The sequence below is a fragment of the Battus philenor genome, unplaced genomic scaffold (genome assembly GCF_028537555.1).
Source record: "Battus philenor isolate CCGP_79_NKW_IND1 unplaced genomic scaffold, ilBatPhil1.0.hap1 SCAF_13, whole genome shotgun sequence".
Lineage (NCBI taxonomy): Eukaryota > Metazoa > Arthropoda > Insecta > Lepidoptera > Papilionidae > Battus > Battus philenor.
Window position 1 is genome coordinate 3,083,423 of NW_027181675.1, and position 13,284 is coordinate 3,096,706.

The 13,284-nt window shown below is 35.2% G+C and overlaps 1 protein-coding gene across 1 annotated transcript in view; it reads left to right on the forward strand.

The window, feature by feature from the left end:
* The window catches only part of yellow-b (L-dopachrome tautomerase yellow-b), a 30,115-nt gene extending 18,552 nt beyond the window's left edge, over positions 1 to 11,563 (forward strand). Inside the window, exons 2-3 of the mRNA XM_068776940.1 lie at positions 9,711 to 9,982; positions 10,425 to 11,563. Coding sequence (XP_068633041.1) covers positions 9,718 to 9,982; positions 10,425 to 11,536 — 1,377 coding nt within the window. The 5' untranslated portion in view covers positions 9,711 to 9,717 and the 3' untranslated portion in view covers positions 11,537 to 11,563. The remainder of the gene's footprint in view (positions 1 to 9,710; positions 9,983 to 10,424) is intronic.
* Positions 11,564 to 13,284: the final 1,721 nt, after the last annotated feature.

Genomic DNA, 13,284 nt, shown 5'->3' on the forward strand with positions numbered 1-13,284 from the left:
CAGTGGTAGTCGTGCAACAAAGTGCACCGCCCGCCAGCCCGCTGATAAATGCGCATGCGGCAAACAATGCGAATTACACAACCGCCACCGCCAAATTACTCAACACGTGTTTCACCCCTCCACGGGGCATCTTCAGGAGTTATGTTACATCGATTAGTGCCAAATACAGAGTTCTCTCTCACATCTCTTTATCAGCGGGCTGGCGGGCGGTGCACTTTGTTGTGTTGCACGAGTACCACTGCATGTGCGGAAGTGGCTAAATATTGGTCCTTTTCTTACTTAGGATAGCCTTTACCAAAATAACGTCTGATTTCATTAAATACACGTAACTTCTTTATCAGCACTGCATGACAAAAATATGACGACTACTTATATGAGGTCCATTACAATATGCCATGTACTCGGCCTTTGTGTTCGAACAATGAGTGCGGTATTTTTATGTATCGGAAATTTGCTTACAATTAATAATACACCGACAATCGTTTGCTCGAACATTCCACGACTGAATGCTCTGTAGATACATATCAAATATTTAAATGTATTTTTATTTTTGAAATAATTTATGAGCTGTCAAAGGCACTGATACGTATATTTAATGTTGAATTGCCTAGTAGATATTTATTTCGTCGTCGTTTAGTTTTAGGCCATGGACGCCCACTGCTAGGCCTTCCCCAAGGTTAAGTGGGGATATATCATAATCGTTACGCTTGGTAGGCGGTTCGAAGATCGCAGTATGTGGTATTATGGTAGATAGAGGACGCTCCTGCTCAGGGTCTGGAAGAAAACATTGTGAGCGGTGGTAATGGTATATTATTAATACATAAAGTGTCAGTACTACCGCATTGGCCTTTCTAGTTAGCTGAATAGTAGTCGCACGGAGCCAAATCAGGTGAATTCAGGTCGCGGAACTATATGAGTAGAGTTTTGGACGCTTTTTTTTCCATAAAGTTAAACGATTTATGTATCATTAAAAACTTGACGCATTTGAGACACAAAACATCGTTTAAAATGGTTTGAGCTGAACCTAATGATATTCAAACTTTTGACAAGCAGACCCATGGCAAATGTTATAAACAGTTCTATAATATTAGGAAAAAGAATTATCATCTTTCCTAATGCCCGGGAGCTTTAAACCTTAATAGCCTGATTTACGAAAGTGATTTTTTTTAATATTACTGTGTTTGCTTGAGGGTCTAGATGAAGGGAAAAATAGATTTTTTTTTTAATTTCGTTGAAAAGAATATTATACAACAGTAAAATACGTAGCAGCCAACCTATAAATTAATAGTAATGTGAACATTCGGTTTAAAAGATTGGTATCAAAATTGAAACTCTAAGCTATTAAGGGTTAAATGACAATTTCAACCTACTTTTTGATCACAGTATTATAACACTTATTCCTCGGAAACGAACTTTCGGTCTATGATCACGTTTCCTATATCTATTGTATATGTGGTACAATTTTTAAGTTTTAGTTTAAAATTTTGTTGTTATTTATGTAATACATTTAAACGTTTCGTTTAATAATTTCGATGTTTAAAGATAATGGCGCTGACGACTGTAACACAGCTTACAACTAAAACAGCTGCCAACGATAAAATATAATTAAATAGCTCGTAATTTTAAATAAATATAAAATAATCGTTTTCCAAGTCGCTACTCAGAGAATTAGGTATAATGATTAAAAGAAATCGAAAAAAAAAATCTCTGAGAGTGTTTTTACGTTGCAAATTATGATTGGAATGTTAATTATAAAATTCACTGCATTTTACTCGTTATTACTACCTTGAAATAAAGATTATAATTCTCTGCTTTCATTACAATTTACGCAGTAGATGTTTTACAACTTGCGGGCGCTCGAGACGAATCGAAGTTTTCGCGTTCAAATGATATCATCTCTTAAGACAACGCGTTAAGGGTTAGTTTATGATGGAAGCGTTGAAACAATGGGCTACATGCACAATGCGCTCGGTATCCGAGCTGAATCGTTTGTTTATAGCATTTCATAACGCCTTATGTCATTCGGCGATAGCCTAGACCGGGTCCGCTGCTTGAATTAAATAGCTGCATTGTGCAAATACTTTAGTAACTTCATTAACGACTTCTATAGGATTCTTCGTTGATCGACCCATCGGTTGGTTTGTTGATCTAGATGTATTTGTTGCGATGGAAAAGATTATGTTCTTTTTAAATGGCCCCTGTTATAATGGCCCTTTCGTACTTCCTATCTTGTTGAATTGGTTTGATATTCTTTGATCATTTTTCTTCACTTTCTTTTTTTTTATTTCTGTACTCTATCATTCTTCGTATGATCTATCTTTCCTCTTCTTTCATTCTATAATTCTCTATCATTCATTTTCATACTTACTTCCGTTCATTCATTGTCTCACTTTCTTGTTCCTCGTACCTCAAATATCACAGATATTTATATAACCCGATATCACTTTTCTCTACCTTAATTTATATGTATTTTACATTCTTTTTTAATATGCTTATTTATTGCAAATTATTACAATTTATCAGTTTTCATTTTATATACCGTTGTTGTAAGTTTTTATTATTTCTTCCTAGTTCTTTTAATTTTAGTTTTATTTTTTTATCTACTTCCTAAAAGGCTGTGTTTATGATATCTTTACGGGATCGAATTAGAAATGAGAAGATTCGTAAACAGACGAAAGTAAGCGATACAGCCCTGTGGTTGGAAAAGTTCGAAGTGGCAGGCGATATAGCGCACAGAACTAATGATCGCTGGGATATCACAATATAAAGCTAGCTAAGCCATTGTCTGCAAAGGTTAACAACATTGAGTATTACCCTTATACAGTACATATGGTACAGGGTGGCCAAGTTCCTCGATAGCCGGAACCTATTTCGAACATTTTCAAATTTTTCGCAAGCTGCAAATTTATAAGTATTTAAAAGGTATGCACTTTGTATGATTGGTTTTAAAGAAATTATATTTATAGATAAATATACCTGCAAGTACAAAATATGTTTATACAATTTGCATTTAGTCATTCATATTTGTTGCCAGTAATTTAAAAGACATTTTGTAACATGTATAGAATGATAATTTTAAATATCATTGTCGTCATCATGTTGGCTTAGGAAATAATATACGAAAGATACGAATAAAAAAGGTCGACATTAAAATCGAATTGACTCATGATTCTTAATTTGAAATTTTATGTGAATAATGAGGAAACACAAAGTTCGGTTTTGATAAAAGGAATTTACAATAATGTCAATTAATATTAAAAGGTACATTCATACATTCCGAAAAGGAATAAGGTATTAACTTTATACCGCTAATGCACTTCGATCGTAAAAACCCAAGACCGCCGTCATTTCGAAGTTTTACGCACAATAAATAAGCACTGAATAAAACGCATTCCTAAGCGCTGAGTCGAGTCGAATCGGCTTAGGTTGAATGTTAAGAAAAACTTGTAGAGCAGAGATCTCCAAGATTGTGAAGGTGTAAAATACAACAAAATTTTCGTTTTATCTTAGGAACAGCATCTGAAAGCAAATCGGTGTAACGTAACTCCTGAAGATGCCCCGTGGAGGGGTGAAACACGTGTTGAGTGATTTAACGGTGGCAGTTGTGTAATTCGCATTGTTTGCCGCATGCGCATTTATCAGCGGGCTGGCGGGCGGTGCACTTTGTTGCACGACTACCACTGTATGTGCGGAAGTGGCTAAATATTGGTCCTGTTCTTACTGAAGCACTTAGGCCTGTCCTGAGCAAACATTGGCTCATTTCTGAAACGAACTTCCAAAGCACTTTTGCCAGGATAATATAAAACCTTTTTTATGTAAAGAGGAAAGTTTGGTCCGTAAAGTCTCCTTAAATCTGCCTGGGGTGGTATCCAAAACACCGTATCCGGTCTGTCTCTCTACAACGCTATGAATCCAGCACCCGCACGGTGAAACCACAACCACGGAGGGCTCGAATGCAAATGTTGACAAGTTTCGAGCATCGTTCGAGCAACATTCGAGCCCTCCGCTGCTAGTTACCGCCTGTGGTATGCAAGTGGTAAGATGGGACGATGCGAAGTACAAGACGCACACGAGACATTTAAGAACAGACGGTTTGACGTTTGTCTATTTCCGTCTTGTCGCTACAAGGCGTTGTCCAGCTCTTGATCACAAACTGTGATAAGTTTCAGGTACATAGTTTATATTGCTTCGTATTGGCCTTCACTAGCTCAAAACACTTTATACGTTTGTAGTTACATTAGCTTGCAAAACATAGTTTTTTAGGCATCGACAAATCTGTTTGTCTGTTTCGTAGGGTTTGAGAAAGCAGATCACTTCTTTAGAGTAACAGACCTTATAGTCTTCTGTCGCTGAATTAATTATCACCGAATTGGGGACCAGTTTTTGAATGAATCCACGTTGCATGAAAGAATGTACTGCGACTCCGGTAATTGATTCCTGACATGCAATCGACTTCCGCGTCTGATCTTAATGTACCACGAAAGCAATCATAATTACGTGTAATTATATTTTTTATTTACCAAAAACTTATTTGCTTATGGTACGTTCGTTATGCCTGGCTTTGACCTTTGTCTGTAATTAAAAAAGCTTCTTTTGTTAAAAAAAAGTAATCAATTTAGTAATTGCATCATAAATGTCTATTAGAATCTGTAGCGGCTGAGATAAAGTTGGCGAACATAGCTCGACGTCGGCGAAATACACCTGAACTACTTCATACCGTTCCACTATGTCGAACAGGAGGAACAGGTCTTGTTTTATATGGATATGATATATTGCGTTACGAAACACGAAAAGAATTAAAGTATCATGGAGTCTTGATAAAAGCCGAAAGAGATGTTTCATCAGATATTTTTCATTTTCATCTTTGTCACCGTTATCTTTAATTATCCATGTGATATCTATCAAAATATTCTGTGAATTAACTGTAATATAATATGAACTAAATGTCAACATGCTAATGACACCTTTTAAAATTACTCCCATCGTCGTAACCCTTACTCGAAATCGCGTCACTTGTGCGGCTCCTTTAAATTATATCCCTGATTATGTCCAATAAAGTAAACAATAAACAACAAATTGAAAAACGTGTCAGACGCCCTTTGGATTATACAACAAAGCTCGCTACGTTTGCAAACGTGCGAGTCGAGACGGGTTAGAAGCAAAATTTCAAACCGGTTGACGAACTAGCGCGATTTTAAAGTACGCATACTTATTTAAACGTTATCTCTCTTGGTTAGTGTTTATTGTAGTAACAATTAAAATAACGGTTTTTTTTTTAAATTTGGATACCTGTTAACTCCGCTTTTTATTTAAACATTAAATATTTATTAGATTTGGTATGGAGATGTTTTAGTTAATGGTAGTTATAATTTACTTCATTCAGAATAGCATCCAACATTTACATCGGTGTATGTTTTGGTTGCAAATAATCATCCATTTTGTAAGCTATATTTCTCTTGAGAACGAGAGATCAAAAACGGTAGAAAAAGATACTATATCCAAGATACTATATCTTTTTCTACCGTTTTAGATCTCTCGTTCTCCCCTGCCATTTATACAATTGATAATTTTTCACCTGATATTATTATGAACGAATATTATGAAGTTATGAATGAGTTGAATAAATTAATACATTTTCTATCAGAATCTAGTGAGTATATAAGAATATAAGTTAGTAACAAAATTTTTAAAAAGTCGCTTAATTTTATATTAACTTATTTAAGATATTTTTTTTAATAGTAGTGTCATGCTTCTATCCTTCTTAATATCTTCCATTTATTCCACTTTTTTGCCTTTACAATCTCATTAACTAGTAGTTTGCACTGTTAGTTTTATTATTTTATTTTAAATCAAAACAGTCCTGTCTTTTTAATTTCATTGTACCGAAAACTGGCTGCTCGGTCAATGAACCTCTATTTCTTTAATAATAAATTAGAACTTGTTTATATCACATGTAGTATATTTTCCCAGTTGCATTTCGAACTTACGTACTTTTTACATTTTTTTTACCACCTACTGTCATTAAATACTGTATGTATGTGAGATCCATCTGACGAGTTCAGATGATAATACTGAAAGATATTTGGTAGACAAACATATCACCAATGAGACACTGCTTGGTTTCGGTTGAAGTTGATGCTGTTAGCCAGGGGACTTTTACAGCTTTATCGGAATTAAGTTCATGGAGCGGAAGGACCTTTGAGAGACAATTTGGCGACGGACAACATAACACAGCCTTTTTATAGAAAAAGTTAGTTTAATTATGTTTTTGTTCTTTCCCTTAATGGAATCGGGCGTTATTTTGCGGAAGTCAATCCTAAGTAAGAAAAGAACCAATATTTAGCCACTTCCGCACATGCAGTCGTAGTCGTGCAACAAAGTGCACCGCCCGCCAGCCCGCTGATTAATGTGCATACGGCAAACAATGCGAATTACACAACTACCACCGTTAAATCACTTACCACGTGTTCCACCCCTCCACGGGGCATCTTCAGGAGTTATGTTACACCGATTAGTGCCAAACACAGAGTAGAGTGAGAGTTCCCTTCAATACTAGTCTTAATAAAAGAACTCAGGCACCCTGTGTGTAACGGCCTTTACCTTCCGCTAAAGCGAACGCTAGGAGCTAAACAAGATGCAAACGTTATATAAAAAAAAAGTAATAATAAGGTTAGAAATGATGGGATGGGATTCAGTCTGGATATTCCTACATTGCCATAAAATAATATAGTTTGTTGTGTGTGATAATTTGTTTATTCCTTGTATTGGAGAATGAAAGTCAAACACGGATCTTCTAAGGAGAAGGTAAAAACAACTGACTGCTAATATTTAGCTAATTATGTTTAATAATTGTTTAAAAAGGATATATCTTTATTGAAATACATTCTTAATTCAAAAATAATATCAATAAATATAAATTTACATTTAAACAAAAAAATATGCGCGGTTGTAAGCTACTATACACCTAGGTGAATAATAAAAGCAATATATTAGTTTACATTCGAACCGGTAGCCATATTGTCGAGGTTAAACCGAAATTGTACAGGTGTGTCCTTGTTCAAGGTCGCGCAATTCTCTCCACCGGGCAATTACTGCGCTCGTACGTTACAAATAAGTCGTATGACTAATCTGTATTAATGTAAACACGGCTTTATGTGTTAACACTTAATCTTTATTACCATTTAATCGTACAATATTTTACTAAAGAAAATATAACGATATAAGAACATATATTATCTGTAAGTCTCAAGAAATGTTGGAAACCTAATCAAAAAAAATGTTCTAAAATTAAAAAAAAATTGTACATCGCAGTAACAAGATTTAAAAAAGGAAACTAATTTTTTCTTTACTTTAAATAATAACTATAAAGATATATTTAACCAACAATTTCCTTTTTTGTAGCTTTCTGTTAACGAGTATTTTAATAGACCTATAAAATGGTTGTAAGTGACAAGACATTGCAACAATATGTATATGTTACGCTAAGATGTATAAAATGTTTAAAAAGATATGCTGGTACGAACCATTAATAGGTTTTTGCGAGGGAATTTCTCTACAATGTCAGGTATGCGAAGATCCGTAAATAAGCGAAAGTAACAGACACTAGCAGATAGCTGCTTAAGCCTTAAGCTGGAGTGAAGACCATAGACAACAAGCGAAGCGTCCGTCGATCACCCAAATTGTGGACATATGACATGGTTTAGCTCGACAGGAGGCGTTGGTTGCAGGCTTTTGCTGGTCCTATTAAAAATGTATGGGTGAAGCCTATGTCCAAAAGTGGACATCCTTTGGTTAGAACGATCACAACGATGACATAATTGTTTATTAAAATAAGGCACATTTAAGAATTATTTTGCATTGATCACTGATATAACACAAAATCCCGAGAACCTATAGCAGGTAAAATCTTTTTATTGATTATTATTTAAAAGGCCTGCAAGAATCACAACAAGTGTTTAAGTTATTGTGCATCATAAAATTGTTTTTATTATAAAAGACTTGCGATTGTAAGGCGAGTTCGAATCCAGGGATAAAATTTTATATAATTCACACTGTGGTCATTGCTCTCAAACAAGTGTCATGAGTTTGGGTTGCAGCGTTCTCTGCGTACAATAATACTATACTGCGATCGCCAACTCACCTGCCAAGCGTGGTGATTATAGTATATCCATGTCCATATCTTTGGGGGAGACCTATGACTGGCAGTGGACGTCTAGGGGCTGAAACGACCACAAGGATAATTGAAGTTAAAAAATGTAAATGATTTTGAAAATGTTAATTTCAATCATACGTGTAGATCATGTTCATCAAGTAAGAAAAGGACCAATATTTAGCCACTTCCGCACATGCAACAAAGTGCACCGCCCACCAGCACGCTCATAAATGCATATGCGAAAGTAGCTAAATATTGGTCCTTTTCTTACATAGGATGGACTTCTGCAAAGTAACGCCTGATTCCATTAAATACATGTTCATCAAGGTATAGTTCTTCACAATGAAATCTCCTTAAAAGTATATAATAAGGAAGTATGACTTTAAATTTAAAACTTATATTTTGTATCGAATAATACTTACGGTTTAATTAGCGAACACTTGCAAAACGTGAACGTACATATCGCAATTGACTTACGTATTTCAAAATGGCCGTACGTTTTCGTTTAGCAATCCGACAAATCCAAAGAAGTAATTGAATTAAATTAGTTAATCAAATAATAACATTTCGATTCTGTTATAGAAATCTGACTGTGAGTCTCTTCGAAGTCAAGGTCGATTTATAAATATAGAAGGTAAACATCACAAAGACCAATATGACTATAACCCTTAATAGCCTGATTTACGAAAGTGATTTTTTTTAATATTACTGTGTTTGCTTGAGGGTCTTGAGGGTCTGTCGTTGAGGATGAAGGGAAAAATAGATTTTTTTTTAATTTCGTTGGAAAGAATGTTATAAAACAGTAAAATACGTACAGCCAACCTATAAAAAAACTAATAGTAATGTGAACATTCGGTTTAAAAGATTCGTATCAAAATTGAAACTCTAGGCAATAAAGGAAGGAAGGGTTAAGACAATAATTCAGATTGAGTTACGCATATTTTTATTTTGTAGAGAAAGCCTGCATGGTATGTTTTTTATATAGATTTATAATAAGAAAGTTCATAAATTAGGAACCAAACAGATCTAGATAATGGTCAGAGTTATAGCCTGACAGGAGCGAAAATTACAACTATTTTGTCTCGTGTGGAAACCCTTCGTTAGCGGGCACAACGAAAGAGTTATGACGGACTCCTACCTATTAATATCTTACGGTTATTATTGATTCCATTTATCAAATTATTAGAAAGCCTTTGCGTACTACCGTAGTTTCAATGGCAGAGCTCTACTGTTTTAACGTCTAAGGGTAGAGCTGCAACACACCATCCGTTATTTTATAGATGCAAGCAAAGTTGTCTTACTTTGTTGTATGTTTCGCAATGGGCGTATATGCGCTAATATGATGATGACAAAAGGATTAAAACTAACACTTCTTTACAATGATAGAAATAAAAGAATTAGCAGAATAAAATAATTGACATTTCATCTATTCATTATTAAATAATAGAAGCCAAATCACTTTAAAATAAAAAAAAACTCATAATAACAATTTAACAATGGACTGGATTTTTTCTTTCAAAATACAAATTATTAATAAAATTCCTTTCGTTGTTTCCAGAACTAAAATGAGGGGCTTAAAATCCCTCATCATCCTGCAGCTGGTGTACATAACCAGCTGCATGGACCAGCTCCACATCGTGTACGAGTGGAAGCAGCTCGACTTCCAGTTCCAGAGCCCCGAGGCCCGTGAGCAGGCCATCGCCAGCGGTGCCTTCATCCAGGAGAACAACATGCCAATGGGTGTAGAGGTGTACGGAGATCGGCTGTTTATCACCGTCCCCCGGTGGAGGGCTGGTGTGCCAGCTAGTCTCACTTATATCAACCTCAAAGGTAAACATATTAATATACTATCGTGCTACCGAAACTTCTGTACTGCGCCTCAGGAAAGCGTTGAGTGCTGGGGGTCGATGAAAATAGCATCAACATGCACCTACGTCGCGGTGCTGTGGTTTTGGTAGCACCATATCTTTACGAGTATACGTTCTGTTCCCAAACGTACTACACACTATACTACACATTTCTTTCTATTCACAGTATAATATGAACGTAATATGAATGTACATACTTATAGAAAAAAACCTAAATTTTTTCAATATACTCTGACCGGAAATAGACTATAGTCAAGCCGTCTGTTCTTAAATATCTCGTGTGCATCTTCAACGTTTCACGGCTCTTATAAATTTTGTGGAAAAATCCGAACTCATCCCTTTATGATAAATAAATTATTGTATAAAATTAGAAGTAATTACTTTATACTTTTTAAAATTTACAGATAACTCAACGATGTCGCCGAAATTGATTCCGTATCCAAATTGGGCAGCACACACACCTGGGCCTGATGGCAAGCCAGACATCGTCTCTCCCTTCAGGGTGCGGGCTGACCGCTGCGCTCGTCTCTGGGTCTTGGACAACGGCAAGATAGGAAACTTAGGCAACGACACTGTCAAATACCCTCCAGCGATTCTTATATACGATCTGAACACTGACACGTTGCTTCGTAAATATGAGTTCCCGGATGATCAGGTAAAAGAAGACTCCGGTTTCGCTGTTATAGCAGTTGAAGATAGAGACTGCGATAACACTTACGCGTATGCTGGAGACGTCGGCAAAGCAGGCATAGTGGTCTACTCCTTTGCCAAGAACGACTCCTGGAGAATCTCACACCACTACTTCCACCCAGATCCTCTCGCTTGTGACTTTAGTGTCAAAGGCCTCAACTTTAGCTGGACAGACGCTGTCTTTGGCTTAGGTCTCTCCGGCCCGAACGCAGACAACTACAGCACATTGTACTTCCATCCAATGGCGAGTTACAACGAATTCTCCGTTTCCACAGAATACTTGAGAAACCAATCCATAGCAGACAATAATTTTGACGCCTTTAAACTACTCGGCAGTAGAGGTCCTAACGCCCAGTCTAGTGTATCCTTTGTTGACCCTAAAACTGGAGTCCTGTTCTATTCTCTGGTGAACCTGAATGCTGTTGCGTGTTGGAGAACGAATAACAAGAACTATAACATGAAGAACCAAGGAAGGATCTACATGAATGACGAGACCATGGTGTACCCGACCGATATAAAAGTCGATTATAACGAGAACCTATGGATCCTGTCGAACAGGATGCCGATATGGATGTACGCGAAATTAGACCCTAAGGAAGTGAACTTTAGAGTGTTTTCCGCACCCGTGGTCGACGCGATCAGTCACACAGCCTGCGATATCACACCAAGATCAGATATTCTCGATAAATTCGTTAATAAAGTTAAAAATGTTACGAATAAAATCGCCTCTAAAATCAATCCTAATTCCGGAGCATCGATGTCACCGTATTCGTTACTTACAACTTCAATTATAAGTTGGATTATTGCTCTTACTATTTCAAATTAGCAATAAATATATTAATTACAATTATGTTTCTGCACGTAGCGTTTCGGAAACAAGATTTCTTTGGTACCCTGACTTTGTTGACACCGTTGAACATTTAGCTGACGTGAAACCAGAGAGACATTTTATTTTCACAATTCATTCATGACGATTTACTTTTTTTAACACTAATGCTAAATTATATATTTCAATGTTCAAATTGTTCTGTTTAATTAAAAATTATTGTAAAATTCACCATTCTATCTATTCGTCGCAGAAATGTTACTGTGCTGGTGTTGGTCAGCCATTTTTCCTTCCACCTTATGTCTAGATACGGACTTTTAGATCCAAAAATTGACAGTATTCTTATTCTTTTGTTCTGTTTATATATTGTAATTGTGTATATAAGGAGAGTTATTTTGTTGTAAAATTATTTAACATTTGAAATGATTTAACTATTGAATTTTTTTACCGTGGTGTAGTTGTGCGGATATTTTGCTAAGCCGGATATTTTTCTGCACAGGGAATAGTTTTAATGCATCATTACTATTCCAACTTCGTCAAACTGAGTTGTTAGTAAATCCTAACTTAATAAGATTGCGTTTACATTTGTTTTTAAACATGTTGCTTATGTTTTTGGCCATGTTATTGTATTGTTTAATATATAACATTAAGAAATATTAACATATTCAAAAAAACCCAGATATTAAAACGACACTTCATCAACCAAATTTTTTTCTTGCACACCTTTTGAAAAGTAGATACATGTAAACCCATCTTTACAATCGTCAATGTTCACTATAATTACCTGTCCTTTTCACTTGCTTATAAAAGTGAAGGACTGCTATATTAGCATTGAGAATTTAGTTTACTAAAAATGCAGAACGCTCCATTGTACCCGGTGTAACCGGCGGTGTAGGTACGCGTTACCGCTTTATTTATTGTGATCGTAAGTAATAAGTATTCTATAGGATAGATTGTACTTACTAAAAGCCTGTGCCTTAAAGTTATAGAATAGCGATCAGATGTGAGAAGCTATTTGTAAATAAGTTTTAAATTGGCTGTATTAAATGCTATAAGCTATAATATGTTTCATTTGTCCATTTTCCCTGCCTTTTACATTTTTCCCGTCTTTTATCTTCCTACTCCTTTCATTATTTAAAAATTACCTAAGTTGAGATTATTCTAGTTTAGATTAATATTGAGTTAAAACTTAAAATTTTAAAATAAATTAAGTAATTTCGTATCAATTATATTTTTTAAGTAAATTTTATAAAACCAGTTATTTTTAACAGTATAACTTTTAAAAGTTTTCGTCGACGTAATCTTTACGGTTATTCATAGATGGCGCTAAATCCAATCAACCATTTGACACAATTATATGACAGATAACCGCTTTTTGGGCTGCCATAATTAAAATATTAAACGATTTTTAATTTATTATTGACAAAAATAGTTTATGAGTAATAGAATATTCGAGACGAATTGTCGAAAAAATCATCTCACGAATTATAAGATGTATGTAATTTAGGTATATATTATATTCTTTTTTAAGTATTTAAGTATGCGTTTATTAGTGATTAGACAATCAGTATAGCATTTTTCGTGTATATATAGTACTCGGTACCACCTTGTGTTGCCAGATAGAGAAAGCCTATAAGGCATTAAATCCGCCATTACTCAATACGTAAAAAGTGTGGTTTAATAATTTAATAAATATATTATTACAAATTAAGGTCCATGATAAAAATAATACAAGCAACTTTAAATAT